Genomic DNA, 21,928 nt, shown 5'->3' on the forward strand with positions numbered 1-21,928 from the left:
ATGGATTTTTGCTAGTCTATATCGCACACACACACACACACACACACACACACACACACACACACACACACACAGTGTGCACTTGCCTTTCCGCCCGTTGACAGGTGGGGGAGCCACAGTCTTTTCCTCAATTTCTTAACATGACAAGAACACACATTACACACACACACACACACACACACACATCAGTTTTTAAAGAAATAAACGGAATAGCAAAGACACCACAGCAAACACACAACACAGAAAACACACACTTATGCATACACACACCTCTTCAACCAAATATATAAAAAACAATAAAAGTGTAAGATTACACACACACACACACACACACACACACACACACATACAGTACAGACTGATATACACACTTGTGTAAGCTCCTACAGAACTAAACAGTATGTCACTAAGACATCACAGCACACCTGCATGAGCTCCAACAATCCGTTCCATCACGTTTTATCTCGTGTCCTGTTTAAAGTTTCGATTTTCAACTGTCTTCTAAAAACAGCTGGAATAAACGAGTGGAACAAGCAGATTGAAACCACACACACATGCACTAGTAACACACCTGACACAGGGGGAGGCGGATCTGATTCAGATGAAAGTGAAATGACAGGTTCAACTGACAATGAAGGGGCGGGGTCTGGTTCAGAGGCGGAGTCTGGTGCAGTGTGAGGTGCTGGGGCTGGAAGCTCCGCCCCCATGAGTGCTTTGGTGATGAGAATGATGGAAGAATATTGAAAAACAATAACAAATTAATAAAACTAGTAAGAAAACTAAAATAACAAAATGATGGCAGATTTACTCACAAGATGAAAATGCATTAATTTACAAAATCCCTTTTTTTTATTTGGGGAGTCTCTGGGTGTTTGTTCATTTGTTTGCTTTTTTGTTAGTAAAGTCTAGTTGATGTAATAAAAGTCTAAAAAAACTATAGTAAAATGTAAAAATGTTGTTTGTTTGTAAAGACTAATTTATAAAAAATACTTATGTTAACTTGTTCAAATTTGTGAGAACTTTTCTGCTTGTTTTTGTTGTTGTTGTTGTTTTCTTGTTTTTTTCCAAAGTCCACTTGATATACTAAAGTTTCTAGTGACATACATTTCTTGTTGTTTGTTTGTTTGTTTTACTATTTATGAATACCTTCTGTAAATTCCCAGTTAAATCTAGTTTGCAATTTTTTTCATTAACATTTTTTGTAACCCCCCCCATAAAAAAAACTTGTACTGTACTTGTTTATAATAAATTAGTCACTGTTAAAGCATTAAATAGTTCATATGTAATAATTACGGATTTACAAATTAATGACTATTGTGACTTTTTTAGGCTCAAAAATCATACAAATGTATGTTGTGTTTTTTTGTAGTTTTATAGTTTAATAAGAAAAAATTATTTGTAATACAATATCACAGTTCTATAATCTACCCTGTCACATCTAATTAAACACACACTAGGCTGGAGTGTTTCCACCTGCACTACAGGATGATTACGATACTGTGCAGTAAATCTAAAGAAGTTTTTTTTTTTTTTTTAAATAATTACAATTATAATAAAAATATATTTTTTGTGAAATTACAGGACAAAGGTCGTTACCAGCTGTGGTGTGTGTGAAGGATGAAGGCACTTCACACATTAATGAGAGCACAGGATGAGGATGAAGGATGAAAAAAACAGAAAGGAAAAGAGATGGTACAGTGAGATCGGTGAAGGTGACAGGACTGAGAAAAACTATTTAAATGAATAGAAGTCATTGTCTATGCATTGGACTAGCGTGTGCTTTAGGGGGCGCTTTCTATTAGCCTATACACAAGCTTGACATACTAAGCATTATTGATTACATGCCCTATGGCCCTAAACTACACCAATGTTCAAAAATCATTAACAAACACAATAAACCAGCTGTCTACTGCAATAATTTCTGTAAAGAATTACCAGGCGTTGTTTGTGTTATTGGGGGTGAAACAGGGGGCGGAGTCACAGATACTGCTTCGCACCAACCGCAAAAAAAAAAAAAAAACAGATCAGAAAATGGGAATGTCAAAATCCGCAAAACTGCGAGCAAAACGCACACATGCAAACACATGCATGCACACACTCACTTACAATTTTTTACAGATAGAATAAAAAATAATAATAATAATCCACCACCTTTGTGATGTCACTTTCATTTCCTCTTTCTTCATTTGTTTTTTAGTCCTTATCACTGTCTGAAATTTTATTAATCATTCCCTTCTATCTTGTTTCTTTCTTTAGTTCTCCAACCTTTTCACTTTTTTTAATCATCCTTTTATCCTTCTTTCTTTGTTTCTTTCTTTTCTCTTTCCTTTTTTGTACCTTCATCCATTCTTTTTTCCCCTTATTCCTTTTTCCTTACTTTCTTCCTTTTTCTTTCCTTTTCTCTTTTCTTTCTTTTTGAACAAAAAACAAAAAAACAACATCCAGCACATAAAATCCCATCCTCCAGTAAGACAAGGGGGGAGTGACAGGGTAAGACGTACATCTTAAAATAGACTTTAAAGAAGCAAAAAGAAAGGAGTTCCACTAAAACAACAACAACAACAACAACAGCTCACACACACAGTATTGGGACGCAGCTCTAGAGGTATATAAAATCTGCAGGAGAGGACAGTGACACGCAGACGTACTGTACACACTACACACCTTCGCCAGGCTCTGCCACGCCCTCTCCACCATCTGGGAAAAGACGGGGTGAAAAACAAAAACACTGACTGCAGTAACACATCAGCTGTGTAACTCCGGATAAACAAACCATCATTACTGCGCTTGTGGGTTTTTGTACATGTGACTAATCAAATTCAAATTTCATTGATCATATACACGACCATACACAGTATGATCACGGCTTAGTGAAATCACGGCTCAGATTCACCAGACTGTCATGAGACAAGGTTCACTAATGTAGACAGAAACGTGCGCAAGATTATCTGTATTTTACTTACTTCTGTCGACGGAGCCCTTCAGAGGGACCTGCGGTAACTGACGGCCTCGCCGAGCAGACGCCGGTGTGCTCGAGGGACTCGTTTGGACCGACCCAGACCGGGGATTTGCCCTGAAGCACAAACAAGAGTTTTTATAACGTTATCGAGAAGTGTTACAGAAGAGACGAGATCAGAGTTCACGCAAATCTCAGCACAGCAGCGACGAGGCGGAGAAGAAAACTATATATAAATAAATGTAATAAGAAATCAGAGTAAAGAAGAAAAAAAGAGAGAAAATTAAGACATTTTTCAGCTCATATAGAAAAACGTGTTTACACTTTATTACAAATAGAACTTTTATATCATTACTGTTTTATAATTTTGGCACAGATTTATTTATTAAATATTATTTATTCTTTAGTAAAGATTTTGTTCATAGATTAACTTAAATTAGCACACTCGGAAAAAAATAAATAAAAAAACTTAGCAAGTTCACACACCTTAAATAGAGGCAAAGTCGTCTAATATTTCTTATTATTAGTTCAAATACAATTACTATTTTTATTATTAGCAGTAGTAGCAGTAGTATTAGTAAAACTAAAAAATTTAAAAAAATTAGGAATATCTCACTTAAAATTAACCGAACCTTTTACATATCGATCAATTACAGTAATAATAATTACTTCGAAAATAATAAGAAGAAATATTTGAGAGCTTTCTCTACATTTAAGATGTTTAACCTGCTAAGTCCTCACTTACTGCAGTGCAGATGAAGTTGAATAAGGGAAAGGTTAATTGGGAAAAGGGTTAGTTATTTGGCAAAATCATACCGTTTAATATTAAAACAACTTGTAATAAAATAAAATAAACATTAACATTGAGATAAATAGCACAATCGACTTCACAGTTCTAGACTCCGCATATTTGACCATACCGGTGCATGCAGGTTCAGCGGTAAATATGTCGCAGTCCAGTGCATTTTAGCTTTAGACCATAGGTTACGAGCTAAAAAATGCACGTTAAAGAAACAATAAATGATCTTCATAGCACCTTCTGAGCATCAGCTTGCATTTCATGTTAATTAAATAATCTTAAATTAATCAAACTAATTTATAATAATAATAATAGCAATAATGCATGGCTCTAATAAGATACATGGAGGTTTAAAACACCTCAGAAGGAGTTATGATGTCGGAAAAACAGGAGCAATATCAATAAAAAAAAAGCACCACAGCTCAGGAAATGGCTGCAAGGAGGAAAGTAAGAAGCCGTGGACATCCTTTAGCAAGGTTAGCGCAGCCGATGGGCCGTACAAACGAAAACAGGATGCTGTTCAACAACAAATGAGAATGTTAGTCCGTTCAAATTAACTTAACATAGGAGGGAAAAAAAGCAAAAGACAGGATGCCAGGGTCACACCATTATATCCCGTAAGAATATAAGTAGTGTGTCTTAAAAAACAAACAGAACAACAACAACCAAAAAAAAAACTACGTTAGTTCCAAAAAACAACCACCGTCACATCTCTACTCTACAGATCAACACAAAGCAAAGACGGCACTGGGAACAAGTAAAAACGGGGGCATGGGCGGGGCTTGGATTAGATTGGTTAGTCGCCGTGATTGGTCAGGATCACCTCGTTAAGGCAGGAGAGGGAGGGGCGGATCTCCTGGAGGGTAAAGACGGCATGGACCTCATGTAGGACGGTTCAGGACGCTCGGACGAGCGCGAGCGAGTGTAGAACTGTCTCTCCATCATCGGGCGCTGGTCAGCCGACCTCGACCTGTAATGTCTGTCCACCGTGGCATGCGCGTACCTGCGGAAACGTTAATCAAACAGCGCTGCTTATGGCACGAAAAAAACCCAGAGGGAAATTCTGGAACTTTTCGCAACCCATGCTCCTGTGAAAATAACATCTGCAGGAAGTACATGCTGCGAAAGCTGCTTCTCTGTGATGAGAAAAAAAATTTACAGGCAAACACAGAAAAACAGAAATGAAGGAAAAGGAGTTAGCAAACCAAACGCAGAGCACCTCTACGATGGGGTGGGGGGCTTTTAACCATTTAAAGAAAATAACAAGTTACTTTTGGGGCTACTAAAGGGCTTGTTCTACTGTACTGCAATGCTAGTCCTAATGTACCTCACCACAGTATTACCTCAAATCCTCCTCAAATGGTTCGTGGCTAACTGGGAACTCTGGTATATGATCCTCTCTGGAGCAAAATATAAAAACACTCCTGTTAATGAACCTTAACTCATGTCCTCATATTCCTGCTAATCTTTACTGATTCCATTAAAGAGGTCACAGACACGGTAAGTGGAAACACATCTGGTGAAATGCTAGAAGATACGGTAGCTGATACCTTTCTGCATCTGTGGAAGGCTCGATTTCGATCTTGGGGCAGTTCCTGATGTAAAGACCAAGCTGGGTGTTAACATCTCAGAAAATGGTGGAAAGATGGATTAAAAGTGTGGAAGTGTAACAAAAAGGTACAGTACACAGGTAAAGCAGAGGTGTCAAACATTCGGCCCTGTTCGGGTTCTAACCTGGAACTTAGATACCATGTGCTGAATTATAGTTACCATATGGGTCATTAAGATTCTCCCTCACCAAAAACAAAGCAAGAAAAAAACTCCCCAAATTCTGAAATTGAAGTTTATGAAAAAAAAATACACTTTTGGCAACTAGAGGGCGGTATAAACGCAGATAACCATGACAGTTTCCAAATAATAATAATAATAATAATTTTAAACTTGAAAAAATTATAATACATGAAAATTTTAATATTATGACATTTTTAGGAAATAATTTTATGAAATAAATAAAATCAATATTAATTATATAAATACTGTATATTTACATTTAGGCATTTGGTAGATGCTCTTATCCAGAGTGACTTTGTAGTTTCCATCATTAGATAGATCCCACTGGGTTTAGCCCAAGTACTAAAGAAACACATCTGGCACAGGTTTTACACCAGATGCCTTTTCTATCACAGGCCTCGCATTTCCTAACCAGGCTTGGGACCAGCACTTCACACATGGGTGGTGGGTATGGTGTGAAGGGTTAAGGGTCTTGCCTGATGACCCAACAATGGCGACCTGGTGGTGCTGGGGATCGAACCCCTGACCCTCCACTCTGCAAGCCAGATCATCAACCACCTGAGCCAACAAATAGGTTAATCTCCCGTTTTATTTTAATCATAAAATAGAAAATGCAAGATCAATTAGACTATATTTAAACATATATTTACTTATTGGGTTGGCTGTTTTGCAGTAATTGTTTCAATATAACTTAATTTATTTTTATGATGTAAATCCAAATTAAGTATTAGGCGGCACTCTATTAAATACTAAAAAATTAGATTTTTTTTAAATATACAAAATACAACTGGGTCCAAACGCCTGTAATGACAAGGCGAGGTTTACAATTTTTAAATATTAATAACTATGCGTTAAATATATGTTAAATATGTTCCCGCCTCACTGTTTAAATGTCAGATATAAACTGTTAAGGTACAAAATACAGAAGTTTCCTCATGTCTAATCTCTTTTACTGTGTGCAGTCAGACAACACTCTAATCTAAACTAACACAGTGGGTATGATTTAAAATTAAATGCAAACACAAGCTTGAGGAGTCCATACCAACCTGTCATTAGGTTTGTAAAAAAGTAAACTTTTTACTGTAAAAACATTAATGTTCATGCAAATATTTTTCATTCATTCATTTTCTATACCACTTATCCTAAACAGAGTTGTGGGGTACACTCTGGGTGGGGTGACAATCCATCACAGGGCACACACACAACACACATACCTGGCAATTTGGGAACGACAATTAATCTAATCTGCATGTTTTTAGATTGTGGAAGGAAACCGGAGTACACGGAGGAAACCCACCAAGCATAAGAAGAACATGCAAACTTTACGCACTAGGTGCCGCCTGTAAACATTTTAAAATATTCTATTTTCACTAATATAATTTTCATTAATATAATTTGTAAGAAATTTATTTTATCTGAAAAAAAAAGCAAATTGAAGTACTTTTGAACTCGTGTGCATGTGTATAAACCCAGAATCCATTAACCATTAAGGGTTGAAGTGTGTGGAGGTGATATGAGTATTTTTTATTTGTGTACTATCAAAATATATTCAATTTAATTCAGAGGTATTTGTATAGTGCTTTTAACAAAAGGTATTGTGACAAAGCAGCTTTATAAAAATTTTAATTCCGGGTATGAATAAAAAAAAAAATAAATAAAATTATAGATTTATACATGTATAGCTTTATCAGTGTGTCCCTGATGAGTGAGTTCGGGGCAACAGGTCTCAAAAGGAAATGCATTCTCATTCGATAATGCAAATTTTTAAAAAATCCCTTTCATACTGTATTCTTAGATCTTTTAGATAAAAGACACGACATATTTTAAAAATGAGTTTGACACCTCTGGCGTAAAGTGACAGAACTGATGGTTTAGGAGGAGGCAATAAAAAAGATTGGCGGTGCAGATTACAGTACATTTCTCTGCACTCTTACCTGTAATCATCAGAGGAGCCATTCATGTCGTGATTGGGCCATGGTGAGGGAATATGATTGGGACCGTTGTAATGTCTTTACGTGGAGAAGGAAGAGAGCAGAATGAGATGAAAGTTGGAAATGAAGATGTCGATGACTAGACTACAGATTATTCATGTTTCCCCTCATCATACACATGTTTAATAACCAAATACAGTACATAATCTATTATTCTTATTGTGGACATAATTTTGAAAAAGAAGCTGATGAGCTACCTATTAATGGGGAAGTGCCATAAATGGTAGAAAGAAAAAAAGCAACACTACATTTTTCTTTAGGGAGTTCTACTCTTTTACCTCTCAGGAGGTTCATACGAGTCGCTGTAGACTGAGAGCCGCCTATCCCTCCTCATCCTCCTGACCATAAAACAACACACACAGTGAGACAAACCTACAACTACAACTATGACTGCTGCTACTACTACTGTAGACCAAAGTGACACCGTATAACTGCATGTTAATGAGCTTTAACCTTTTTAAGGCAAGTTTTCCATTAACCATCAGTACACGACAAATACACTGGACACACAGCTGAACCATAACACTGGATGAGCGTTGTAATATATTTGTAAAGATGTTGAGAGTCCGTCTGTTTTTGAAGGTTAGAATGACATGTTTTGAGGTTGCGAACACAACCTCAAAACAACAAAATTGTAACCCTCATTTGTGACGACTAGCATCCATTCACACAACATCCGAGCACTGGTCCCTTTAGTTGAGGAACCGGTCCCTTTAGTTTAAGGGTTTAAAATTCCTATCAGAGATTTGCACAGACCCAACAGCTTCCCACACACAGTGTGTGTATCTCATGTCACGCATGACTGTTGTAACGTTACCTCTTTTCGTTCAGAAATTTTACAGTGAGCTAAGTCTTGGCTCACAAATGACTCTCCTGTAATGTGGTGTTTGCACAGCGTCCAAACTGGGCATAGAACAGATCTTAAAGAGTTAAGTGGGATTCTATTTTTTACCCTCTTGGCTGCTTTCAAATTTTATATTTTGGAAAATTGCTGTTGTTGTAACTGCGCTAGTTGTTATACAGTATATGGTCATTTAGTATAATCAACAGCATGCCCCCTGGTGGTCCAGTAATAAGCACACAGTGATCACGCCGCAGTGACCAGGGTTCGAGTCCTGTTCAGGTCATCTGGTTTAATACTGTTTTGAAGTTGTTTTTGCATCATTGTGTTAGAGGCATTCGTTCAATGTTATGCTTCGTCATGTAGTCAACATTGTTCTGACACCATTTCTGACAACAAATCATAACAATTTTCAGAAACTACCCAATGCCAAATTGTCACCACAATGCTTGGACAACAACTATTCCTGTTGGCCGTTAGCAGGAAATCTCAGCAAATACAAAGTTTTATTTCTCAAAGTGAAAGCAACACAAAACCCGGAGTAATTTAAAACCAACACTGTGAGGCTGAAGGCACTAAGGGTGGCACTAAACAGATCGTCTAATCTAACCAACTCTGGTGCAGGAGTCAGCAGTCAGGAGGATTAAGTGCAGGTTTGAGACAGGGACAACAACCACAAAACAACAACAGTTACAACTCAATTAGTGTTACTGAGTGAAGAAATAAAGCCATGGTCAATTGTATATGTTTAAAAGATCAGTCAGAGAGTGTTGATCAGTGTTATTAACTGATATTGTTTTGACTGTGATGATCTTTGATGACACAAATTTGCTGTTGCTGGAGTTGAGGCTTTTGGTTTATCCAACAGTGCTGTTTGAATTTGAGGTTTTGATTAATTGTCTGTAACAGCAGCTCTGACAGTAGTGCAGGTTTATGTGAATGCATGTGCGTTTTAATACAGTATGTTATTGTTTCTATCGTAACAGCTTTTACTATGTAAGTTTACATACATATATGTATACTGTATGTATATGTATGGAAGGAGTCTCCAGTGTCAGAGGTTAGTAACAGGAGGAAATTAAGACAAGCTGTGATTTTTGAAATACAGTATGTAACTACAAAATGCTGCTGTAATGAGTGTTTAAAGCTGCTGTTTTGTTAATTATTTATTAGACATAGGCAGGGGAAATCAATTCAGTTTCATTTACATAAACCTGCGCTACTGTCAGAGCTGCTGTTACTCTTTTGTGGCTGAATGCGTACTGTATGTTTTAATATCTAATTTCCAGAGTCATGTAAATCCAGCATTTTTCTAAATTTTTATTTTATATATGTTTGCATTTGAGGAGGTAAAATGTTGCTGTTTCTCAAAAACCCTCCAGATGGTGCAATCTAATATACTCTTGCATTAGCAGGCATCAGTGCATCCTCTATGGTATGAGTACATTATTTGCTATTTTTGTTTAAAACTTTGTTTAAATTGTAACAAAATCTAAAAACACAAATGAAACAGAATACAGATATTTATAAAATCATTATCCTTACAGAATCGCAATACAAAACGAATCGAACCTTGAGTATCGTGATAATATCGTATCAGATGCTCCCTGGTGATTGCCAACACTATTATTTCATATTATATATCATACAGTAGTTTACCATACAGAAGTCTAAAGTTGGAGAAACACTTAAAAAAAGCATTAAAAAAGCCTTTCACTCCTTAACTACATTGCATGTTACTTTGTTTTAAAAGGTTTAATCAGGTTGAATTAAAGAAAAAAAAAATTAAACTTGCCGGATGTTTAGGCATGGTCATTTTCCTCACCCAGTAAAACGGATAACCCCTAGTGTAAACTCTCCAAACAGACCAACAGAAGCTAGCCTAATCGCCACGACTATCCAGAAACACAAACACACGCAAATACCATGGTTTAGCTACCTCTCCAAACTACCATAAGCCCTGCGCGAGTAGCTTCTGGCCGTCTTAGCTGAGCGCAACAGCTTCAGAGCATCTTCATGATAGATAGGGTGCGTGAGACTGCAAGGGTCATGTAGACAAACACACACATACACAGAGACCAAACAGCGTTAGCTTTCTCTAATTATGCATTAATTATGTAATTTATGCAGAAGAAAGAGAAAAACCATTGGCTTAGTTGTGATCATGTGACGCTCGAAAGACAAAGCACATGCATACTACTCGTATGTCAGGACCCTGCTCGTTTATCAAGTTAAAATTTAAGAAAAAAGTTCTTGCAAACTGTCACAGACCAAGTTACTCGCAATCCAAGGTTCCACTGTATAAATGTTTGAATTTGAGGTGGTAAAATATTGCAATCCTTTTATGATCCTGCCGGTGGTGCCGTCTAAACTATTTACACATCGGCAGGCAGCACAGCGTCCCATGTGCTAGGCGCAAATTATTTGATAGATTTGCTTAGAATTGTTTATATATTGTTTATACAGAGAGAAGCCAGATGCTTGTTGTCCTATCAAATCCTAGATCTCTCCTTTCGATTCTTAACACCAGAACTTTCTTGCCCAGTAAAACCAACTCAGAGGCACTTCCACAAACTGTCAAACATCAAGAGCAAGTAGGAGAGATGGAAAAAAAATAGGGAGATGTTGCTATCCATCCTGTGAGCGTAAAAATCTCAGCTCAAATGTACCTGTGGTCCTGGAAAGGCGTATCGATGGTGTGATATCTGGTTCGCACTCGGTGAGGATGAGTGATTGAGTTTCTATGGTCACAGGGGGAAAAAAAGAGAACAGATAACCAGAGTAAAGGAAAAATTTAGGACAGAGAGTTGATGAGAAATGACAGATTAATGAATGAATGAAATGAACCAGGAAGAAAAAGATGAATCTGAGATGTTACATGACCCAGACTAAGATTCGTAAGTGTTTTAGTATAGATGAACATTTATGAGTATTGTATACTGCAGCATTATCTCTTTGTGGGTACATTTCTGTTCCCTACAAACGAAGGTAATTTATACCATCGCTGTTATAAACCATAAGGTTAAAGTAAAAGATTACCTCATTTAGAGTTCAGCTACCTAGTTATTTTATTTTTTCATATTCTTCATCTAAACTCATTCTCCCATCCTTAGCTAATGAAGGTATATTCTTTCTTTGTTTCTAATGAGAGTTTAGATTAGGGGTGGATGTTGGGATCTGTTAACCTACAGTAGATTACCTTATTAGCTTTAGGTTACTTTATTTTACCGTATTAACGTATAATCAATAAACATGTGACCTGTTACTATCACAGTGACAAAATTACTTCACTACATTCTTTTTCATTTCCTGTTTTTATAATGTAAAGAAGGTAGAAAAATAATGCAATATACACTGTCTGGGCAAAAGTAAGTGCACCTTTGACAATGACAACCCTATGTAGGTCTTTCATCACAAAATTAAAACTTACAGAATGACTCTGTGTCACAGATTTATCTTCAGCAGAAATAAGCCGTTATCCTGTCCATACTTATTGGCGTTCCAAACAAGCCAGCACCATGAAGACAGAGTGTGTGGGAGTGAAAGAACTGGAGTGCCCTGCACCGAGCCCTGACTGAACTTAACCCCGCTGAACCATCAGCCTTTGGATGAACTGGAATTGGAGCCTCTTCAACTGATCTCAATATCAGTGCCTGAGCTCATTAACACTCTTGTAGAAAGTGTGAATTAACACAAATCCCCACAGAAATGCTCGAGCATCTAAAAGGAAAGCCTTCCACATCATCTTTTAAAATGGCTTCTGGTGATATGTTGGACCTTCGTGAAGTTGAAAATTTTCCCATTCTTTGAGCAATGAAGAACGTGGGGACCCAGCCTGCATTCAGAGATCCAGAGCTTGCTTTAAAGATGTGTAAATCTACTAATTTTTCATTTTTCACTACATCCTGAGTGTACATCATATCATCAAACCAATCTGGATTAAGTTCATCAGTGCTGTATGTTTGGAGTCATTTTTATAACATGCTATGGAAACAGGATCAGTAAAGCTGGTTTGCACTGTTGGCTCTTGGCCTGGAGAATCAAACACTAGGACTAAAACATTCCACACGGTGGCGCCCAAACCATCGTGGAAAAAAAAAAAGAATAAAATAGAATTTGACTTACTCCAACCAGTCCAGGAACTAGTTTTTATTTTAATCATTTTTACCTTTGTTAAGCTCATGGCATTGTTTAAGTTTTTCAATTCTGTGTTTAACAGTTGTGCAGGACTGTGTGGGCCAGAATGAGTGGAATGTGTGAAAACGTCCCGGGTTACTGTGCTTTAACCCTGTTCCCTGAAAAGGCAAGAACGAGATGCTGCGTGAAAACGCCATGGGAAACATCTTGTCATGTTGCCGGTTGTGCATGTGTGTATCAAACACGCCAAATTTTTGGCCCTATATAACCTTGGACAGGTGACGTCATCTAAAAAAAAACGCAGCCGCACTGTGTCTGGACTCCAAGGTTGTGTAGCGTGTGCGCACAAAGCCTAGAAGGTCTCAGAACTATTTCTGGGTAGCTGCCTCGAGGACCCGTGAGCCCGGAGTAGCATGAACATCCAGACTATAAATGTAACAAATGTGTGCGGAGAGGACAACCCTCCGCGTCACACACTTGCTGCAGGGGAATACCTCTTGCTAGTGCAATAGATGAGGCGATCCCCCTGGTTGAATGAGCCCTGATTCCTAGAGGCGAAGTGAGCCCACGCGCCTCATAGGAGAGAGCAATAGCCCAGTGTAGTGGCGGCCGCCCCCCCGGTTGCGGCCACAGAACATGTAAAAGCTGCTCTGACTTATGCCACTAGCTGATGCGGTGGACATAAATCTGAAGAGCATGACTGGACACCGTAAGTGAAGTCTCTCCTGCTCCGAAGCTGTCAAGGCAGAGGACAGAAGGCCTAAAAAACAATAGGGTGCATGTTGGCAAATGTGTGCGGAGAGGACCAACCCTGGGGGTCACACACTTGCTGCAGGGGACTTCCTCTTGCTAGTGCAATAGATGAGGCGATCCCCCTGGTTGAATGAGCCCTGATTCCTAGAGGCGAAATGAGCCCACGCGCCTCATAGGAGAGGGCAATAGCATTTCTCACGCAGCTTGCGGCCCCAAAACATGTAAAAGTTGCTCTGACTTACGCCACTGGCTAATGCGGTGGACGTAAATCTGAAGAGCACATACTGGACACAGTAAGTGAAGTCTCTCCTGCTACGAAGCTGTAAAGGCGGAGGACAGAAGGCTTCAAAACAATAGGATGCATATTGGCAAATGTGTGCGGAGAGGACCAACCCTCCGCGTCACACACTTGCTGCAGGGGACTACCTCTTGCTAGTGCAATAGATGAGGCGATCACCCTGATTGAATAAGCCCTGATTCCTAGAGGCGAAGTGAGCCCACGCGCCTCATAGGAGAGGGCAACAGCATCTCTCACGCAGCTTGCAGCCACAAAACATGTAAAAGCTGCTCTGACTTACACCACTGGCTGATGCGGTGGACGTAAATCTGAAGAGCACGTACTGGACGCAGTGAGTGAAAACTTTCCGGCTCCGAATCTGTAAAGGCGGAGGACAGAAGGCTTCAAAAACAATAGGGTGCATGTTGGGAATGGAACTTTCGGAAGATAGTTCAGTGAAGATGCAAAATGGCCCTGACTAGCCCAGGGGCAAAGTCTAGGCAGGATGGGGAGACTGACAGATCTCCGATCCTCTTAGAGAGGTAACGGCCATTTAGAAAAAAACATCTTGAGGGTCAGAAACCTGAGGCCCTGACTCTGGTGGTTCAACAAGGGGGCTCAAGCCAGAGAACAACTTTTCCTGCAGAAACTCCAGCACTGAAACAATTCGGCAGTGGACTGCGTCATGCACTAACTTTCAAATACATTCCATTTGAGGGCATTAGCTCTTCTAGGGGAGGCAGCCCTAGCACTTAGAATAGTCTGAAATATGCTGGCTGGAAGACCAGCTTGACTTAGTTGGTCCCGTTCAGGGACGCCAAGGCGTCCAGACCCAGGGGCTGGAAGAGTCAGAGAGTAGTAAATGAAACATTTGCTGATCCTGTCGCCCTGAGGGACAGGAACCTGGTGCGCTAGCTATTTTTTGTTACTTTCCTAATAAACAAAGATAAGCTAGGACGACATGCTGATGTTGAAGTGCTAGCTACTGAGACTGGGCCAGCCAGTCATGTAATTCAAATACGGATGCTCTGGAGTCGTAAGAGCCAGAACTATATCCATGTATTTTGTGTACAGTATGTGCGGGTGAGAGAGCTAGACCAAATAGAAGGACCTGATACTGGTAAGCTTCGCCCCCAAAAGCGAACCTCAGGAACCTCCTGTGTTGTGGCAATATTTCTGTTGATTTATTTTTAGATAGCGGTAAAGCCCGCAAAATCTAAAAATTAGATGCAGCCCCCCGTTCCTCTTGGGAACCAAGAAATACTGACTGTAGTAGTCTGACTCTCTGTCTGGTAGGAGAACATGTTACATGGCCCCATTTCCCAGCAACTTCTGTCAGCCGATGCGCACTTTCCGGTTTCATGGAAGTGGAGACCACGCCATTGAAATGCGGAGGCTGATGTAAAAACTGAATCCTTGGCAGTAGCTTCCACGCTGCCAGTTTCTCAGAAAGGGGCAAAGTCTCGGCATCCTAAAACATGGCAGGAAAAAAACGAAGAACTAACATTTTATTGGAGACTGGTGTTGCCCGAAACACCAGTGGTGGCGGAGCAAGAACACCGATCTTCTGGGGGTGCCAGGGAGAAGACTTTATTCCTTGAAAGGAATTCTAAGTGCCTCTCCCCATTGGGGGGCCACCCCCCACAGTCCTGGGCACATGAACCTCAGGGCTTCTTTGTGAAGAAGACAATATGCCAGTCTGACCTCTTTTGATAACTTCACCTCATGAACCTAGTGGCGACCAAGTTAACGACATCGCCAAGTAGGCCGGAAGGCGAGATGGGGGCATCAAGGAGGAATGCACAATCCTTCTCCTTGATGCCCCTGAGATTTTACCACAAGTGCCTCTCCGCGGAAACCATCGCAGCCATAAAACGGCCGAAAGCACGAGCCGTCTGCTTTGTTGCACGAAGAGACAAGTCTGTGGCCCGGCGTAATTCCAATACGCCCTACCTTGAAGAGCCCACCAGTACTCAAGTCTCTCAGCAGGTCAGCCTGGTAGGCGTGCAAAACCGCCATGGTGTGCAATGGAGCACCAACCTGACCTGCTGCCTGAAAAGCTTTTCCCTCCAGAGAAAATAAAAGTCTACACAGCTTGAAAGAAAGTAATAGCTTTTCAGGAAGGATGATGTCCCAGGAAAGAGATAGCCTGGAAGCATCTCTTCTATCTGGGTGTCATCATATAACCACGCGCTTCCACCTCAACTAGGTTTAAATAAATAAATAAGTTGATGGCAGGAAACACAGGATGAATACAGCTTACTCCATGAAAGAGTTAACTCATATGTAGATTGCTAAGAAAAGGGGAGAGAGCGTCGTTGAGCAGGTGCATCTTATCAGATGACGTCACCCGACCGAGGTTATATAAGCCAAAGATTTGGCGTGTTTGATACACACATGCTTCACAACCGGCAACATGACAAGATGTTTCCCATAGCGTTTTCACGCAGCATCGAGTGTAGCCTTTGAAAGGAAACATTATCTCAAATTAAGGTCAAGAAGCAGGCGACGGCAACAAGAAGGCCAGGATTTAATTCAAAGAGTAATCCGATAAACACGGCAGGGGTCCTGGGTAATAAGACAATAAGGCAATCAGAATGAAACAATGGCTCTGACCCAACATGTTTACAAGAAATGGCAAGACTTTGCATTTAGCTTATTAACTTAAAAAAAGTTTGGCTGAGGCAGTGCTTAAACTCTCGCCCCCTGCTGACAGGGAAAGGAACAGCTCTGAGATTTCGATCCTTCCTGTTTGAGGCAGTGCTAAAACTCTCGCCCCCTGCTGACAGGGAAAGGAACAGCTCTGAGATTTCGATCCTTCCTGTTTGACCTGACTTTTAAGACTCTTTCTCTTAAATCATTAAATCATTTCCAGTTTTCACAACCAGCATAAAGTGACTCAAATCCGATCACTCTAATGTGACTCAGATATGATTTTTAGGGCTTTCTGAGCACACAAATCTGATGTTTTTCAGATCGGATCCGAGTTACTTTCGTATGTGGTCCTGGATCGGATACGGATCCAATACGTACAGTATTCATGCGTCTTAGATGCAAACCCTCAGATCAAAATTTATGTGACGTTGTGCCTTTGCGCATGCGTAGGGTTCTCTCTGATGTCATCAGTCAGCACTGGTAGTGCACGGATTTCATAACAGCTCCTAAAACAGCTAAAGCAAGCAATCTGGCTTTCTTTCTCCTTCTGGATTTAAATAAATACAACCACTTGTCTAACACATTTATGGTTTGAAATAAATAAGCAGTTGCACAAATATGACTGGTCTAAACTCAGACGGCGCAAGCAGAGACACATCGACATGCGCATGCATGCCGTTTCCGAGGACAGACGCGTCCACATTAGCATGAGATAAATGTCACTGTGAACCCTCATGACATGCAAATCCGATCTAACCAACAAAAAAATCAGAATTGAGCGACACGGCTTATAATGTAGTATATAGCAAGGGTTGATTGGATTTAATAAATTATTCTAAGAGGTTATATGTTGTTCTTTTTTTTCCACGCCTCCTTTTTTCTGTAGTGTTTCTGTAATTTTGTCCATCTTCTGTGGTGTTTCTTAGCAAACAGAAGTTCATAGGGAAATAAAACAAAATGATTTCTTAAAACTTCCTAAAAACATACCTATCAGGAGAGTATCGGTCGTCTGAGAGTCGATGTCGAGGCCCGTAATGTGCCGGTCCTCTCACGCCGTGATCTAAACTCCGACTGAAGAGGACAGAAGGACGCAGGAGGACAGAAAAGAGACAAAAGACACAAGATATAGCTGGATGCATGTGACTTTATTATTATTTTACTTTTTTGTTTTGTTTCAGGATGAGCTGTCTACCTGTGTGGAGGAGGGACGCTGGGAGAACGAGAGCGATTACGCATCACGTCCGATCGAGAGCGATGATTGGACGACATGACCTGCTCAGGAACGGACAGAGTGGAGCTCTGGAACTCTCTGCCATTGTGCCGGTAATCTAAAGAAGTTATTTGTGGATAAACATGGGCACGACTTAATTTAAATCAGCCAAATCCCAAAGTGAGCTCACAAGATGGAACAACTTGGAGAAACCAGGATGTAAAGGAACATGCTGTGTTTCAAATGCATGCTAAGAACAAGAATATTTAATCAATTATTAATTCATTCATCCTTCAATAAATGTCACATGACACTCGACAGCCACAGATGGCAGCAGTTTAAAGGCAAAATTAGGAAAGACAAACAGAGAGATGGAAAGATGAAAGATGAAGAGATGGGAAGAAAGTGAGAGAAAGACTTGGTACCTGATACGACGCCAACCCCGTCCTCGCAGTCGTAATCGGAAAACTCACTGTCGCTGATACGCTGTGATCCTACCAGCCAAGAGGGAGAGAGAGAGAGAAATAGATAGAAAATGAGAGTGGGGTGAAAAGTCATGCAGGGCTGAAAGAACAGATGTACTGTATGTTCAGTATCCTAAATATATCTGATCTCAATGTTACAAGCTGAATACTCTGCACGCACACACACACACACACACACTCACTCGCATACACACAAACACATTTATACATTTTTACACTATGGTGGATTCAAGAGTCAAACCTGTCTATAGTTTTCATAAAACAATACTCAAAATTTGTAAGATGGTGAAATAAATCATGCTCTGCACATGATTAGCGCCCACTAGTGGTCAAAACTGGATAACGCTAAAAAAAATTATTTTTAATAACATTTTCAATTGTTTATTTTCGAAAATGGTTATTTAAACACACACACACACACACACACACACACACACACACACACCCCTGCTACTACATTCGCATCAATTTCACCAATAGCAGTAAGTCAGCAAAATTGGTTACTGCTGGTTTATAAAATCAATAAGAAAATCCAATATAATGTATAATGTACAATTAATATATTTGTCAGGCTTTAAAAATGATCATACACAGCAAATAACATCCGCAAGCAGCATCATGGACTGTGTGCCAGGCCTGTGAAGGATTTGCCAAGAAACACACACACACACACACACACACACACACACACACACACACACACACACCTGGTTAAGCAGAGTGACATTATAAGCCTTATGAGGGAGGAGCAGCTCTACTTTACAAAGCCTGTGTTAGTATTAACACACACACACACACACACACACACACTGCAAGCCTGCAGTAAACCAGAGCAAGCTGCTGGTGAAGATGGTGGTTGACAGAGAGTGAAGAAAAGAGTGAAAGAGTGAAAGTTCAAAAGAAAGAAAAAAGAAAGAAAGAATGCTAAAAGAAGGATCACATGCGAGCTGAACTCAGTAACAGTGTTGCGTTACCTGGGCCGTGATAATATGAGCCTTTATCTGCAGTTGAGTCAGTGTGTTAATAAAGAAAGGTTTAAAGGAAATAAAACACAAAAACATGCATTAGAAAAATAAATCAACAACAACAAACACCACTGGAGAGAGCGACAAAGAAATCAGAACGGCGTTAAAACAATCGTCACATAATGCTAGATCACGTCAGTGGAGTGTGTTAAGTGTTTATATAGTGTGTGTACGTCTAGGTGAGTATGTTTATGTGTGTGTGTGTTGGGGTGGCGTGCGTGCATACTCTGGAGTCTCCGGGTCGGACTCTCTCCCTGTATAAAGCGTCTCTGCATGTACGGTGACGGGTTCGGCAGTGGCATGGAGGAAACGTCATGTGTTTGGAGTTTATACCAGTGAGGCAGATCATCCAGCAGGGCTGTCTCCAGCTCAATTAAAATCTACACACACAACAATTTAGATGTTTCAATCTCTTATCACACACTCCTTTAACACACTCCTTCATATTACAGATACCCCCTTAGATACCCTTATACAGTACACATATTGTCTAGGGTATTAACCATATTTACCTCCCCAAGGAACTCGCTCTCCTCCTCTCGCACCCGTGCCTGGTCCCAAAGCGTGATCTCCAGCATTCGCTCCCTGAACTCACGCCTATGCACGGGCGAGTACATGAATGTCTGGGTCCATTTCGGTTCTAGCGACTTCTTCACTGTCTTCGTTCTTCTCTTGCTTTTATCACTGAACAAGGAAATCAAATAACCATAAAGTTTAACATCATAATGGACAGAACATGATAGCCATGGTTTCATTTTTAAATTTCCAGTTTCAGGGATTTAAAAGCCGTATATTTGTCTTGTTTAAAATTGAGTCGTCTTGAGGTGAAGTGAAGATCTAATTGGTATTTTTGAATAAATGTTACACTTCTTATGCTACAAATTCCTGCTACAGAAAAGGTGCACCTTCTGTCAGGTAGGAAGTAAATTTTGACGTAGGGGTTCCTGGGACGACCATCCTCCCGAGCAGGCAGGTCCTTGGCACCCAAAATGGTGACGATGAGCTGGTGTCCCACTTTGTCGTACCACAGCTTAACCTTAAAAAGAACAGAGGTGAATTAGCATGTCTTCGGCTCGAGGCAGGACTTGCTCAGCTCCCAGGTAAGGCACCGCATGCATACCGTGGCTTTTAAAAAAAAGTTGCAAATCCTAAATATTAAGCTATTTTACTACAGTTTTATCGCCGTATATTTTCCTATAAATGTATTCATCCTAATACTACCTAAAGGTACTAAGACTTTTTTTACTTGAAATCTTTGAACTAAAAAAGTTCTAATGCCTAATGTCAGCAAGTTTACAGCAGATAGCAATTTAATGCCTGAACATTTCACAAGGAAATTTCTCCATTTACTCCTGCTTTCCCTAATGATGTTCCTTGAGTCACTTCAAACTGCACATTCTACTATTTTTTTCTGTTGAAATGAAAATAGATGCATTAGAACAGAAAAATACTAAAACACCCCCAAACTGAAGACTTCAGCAATTTCTTTAGCCTGTAATGAAAAAAACAAACAATAAAAATATCTGTTCAGCAGAGAAGCTTCTGTCCTTGTGGCATCCCCAGATACAGGATGAGTCATGTATTCTTCTGGTTCAGCACTGCTATAGCTTCTCATTACGTACGAAGGGATACGTATGTCATATCTCTCCTTTCCTGTTTTTATTGCACTATATTGCACCATATGCACATGTGCAGTAGTTCCAGTGGTGGCTTAAAAGGTTAAAGCTCCAAATTCCTGACCAAAACATCAGGGGTCCAAGAATCAGCGCTGCCAAGCTGCCACTCACTGTTGGGCCCTCAAGTAAGGCCGTTAACCCTCTGAGCTCCAGGGGGCCCTGTACCATGGCTGACCCTGCACTTTGGCAGCAAATTACCAACAAGTTGGGATATGTGAAGAAAAGAATTTCATTATGCTTCAACGTATATGTGATAATAAAAATTAGAGGAAAATTTTTTATTTGACTTTTAATTTTGATTTTATTTTAACAATGACTCTTGAGGTTGTAAAACTATATAATCCTGCAGTTGGTGCAATCTAAACTATTTACACATTTCCAAGGCTTCTTCTTCTTTTAGCTATTCCGCCCATAGTGGAATAACCTACATCTAAATCTAGCTCTTGCAAACGCGGATTCCTTATTCTTTTGGTACACTGAATTACAACTCTAATTTTCCCCTGTAATCTGGGTTTGGAGGCAATGCTTAAATTTTCTTTCAAGTCTTAAAGGTAACTTCAGGTCACTTCAATAATAAGCTGACATGATTCACAAAAAAAATAGTAAAGCGTGCAGTACATGGAGACTCAAGGCACATAACTTGAAATTATTGTGGTAAGCTAGCAATAAATCCCAGCGATGTACAGGTTGTCCCTTACTTACGAATGAGTTTTGTTTCATTAGCGTGTTTGTAAGTCAGATTTGTTCGTAAGTTGGACAAAGTTAGACTTTCAAAGTTTTCCCCTTTTTAACTTAGACACGGAAAATATTGTACCTAATTGTAAATATTGGAATCTGATGCACTGCAGTGTCTATTTTTTGTATAATACACATGAGCTACTTCCATGATTTGTTCGCATCTACGAATGTTAAAAGCCAACTGCGTTCCGTTCGTATCTGTGAAAATTTGTAACTCAAATGCTTGTAAGTCGGGACTCCCTGTATTTTATAAATCACCTAATATGGAGACCTGAACTCAGACTAACACCTAGAGCCACTTAGAAAGTCTGACAACAATTCAACTGAAAGGCATAAAAACAAGGCTGCTAAAATGAAAATCTCAAAATAAAGAGCAAATTTGAAAAAAAATTACAAAGTGCTTCGATAGAGTGCAGGTCAAATCTTATTTTTGGGAACTGACATTTGGAAAGAGCTTTGAAAGTCTTAATAATCAACTCATGCATCTATGCTCAATATAAGTAAACTACAGGCTTGTATCTAAAGAAAGAAATCATTTTAAAGAAAGGGCAAAAACCAGAAGACCTGTACAAGGTTTCTGAGGTTGAGCAAACA

The 21,928-nt window shown here is 39.7% G+C and overlaps 1 protein-coding gene across 10 annotated transcripts in view; it reads right to left on the bottom strand.

The window, feature by feature from the left end:
• The window catches only part of rims2b (regulating synaptic membrane exocytosis 2b), a 77,080-nt gene that overhangs the window by 23,074 nt on the left and 32,078 nt on the right, over positions 1-21,928 (bottom strand). For 5 of the 10 annotated variants that reach the window (XM_053491915.1, XM_053491918.1, XM_053491917.1 and 2 more), the window contains 14 exons: positions 19,826-19,956; positions 19,433-19,604; positions 19,147-19,300; positions 18,870-18,896; positions 17,836-17,904; positions 17,393-17,528; positions 17,188-17,271; positions 11,048-11,119; positions 7,481-7,555; positions 5,306-5,350; positions 5,099-5,155; positions 4,579-4,758; positions 2,964-3,073; positions 2,665-2,697 (listed from right to left, as the gene is read on the bottom strand). In XM_053491915.1, the coding sequence (XP_053347890.1) occupies positions 2,665-2,697; positions 2,964-3,073; positions 4,579-4,758; positions 5,099-5,155; positions 5,306-5,350; positions 7,481-7,555; positions 11,048-11,119; positions 17,188-17,271; positions 17,393-17,528; positions 17,836-17,904; positions 18,870-18,896; positions 19,147-19,300; positions 19,433-19,604; positions 19,826-19,956 (1,345 nt within the window). The remainder of the gene's footprint in view (positions 1-2,664; positions 2,698-2,963; positions 3,074-4,578; positions 4,759-5,098; positions 5,156-5,305; positions 5,351-7,480; positions 7,556-11,047; positions 11,120-17,187; positions 17,272-17,392; positions 17,529-17,835; positions 17,905-18,869; positions 18,897-19,146; positions 19,301-19,432; positions 19,605-19,825; positions 19,957-21,928) is intronic. The other 5 variants (XM_053491916.1, XM_053491912.1, XM_053491914.1 and 2 more) reach the window with 4 other exon arrangements.

The sequence above is a fragment of the Clarias gariepinus genome, chromosome 3 (genome assembly GCF_024256425.1).
Source record: "Clarias gariepinus isolate MV-2021 ecotype Netherlands chromosome 3, CGAR_prim_01v2, whole genome shotgun sequence".
NCBI lineage: Eukaryota > Metazoa > Chordata > Actinopteri > Siluriformes > Clariidae > Clarias > Clarias gariepinus.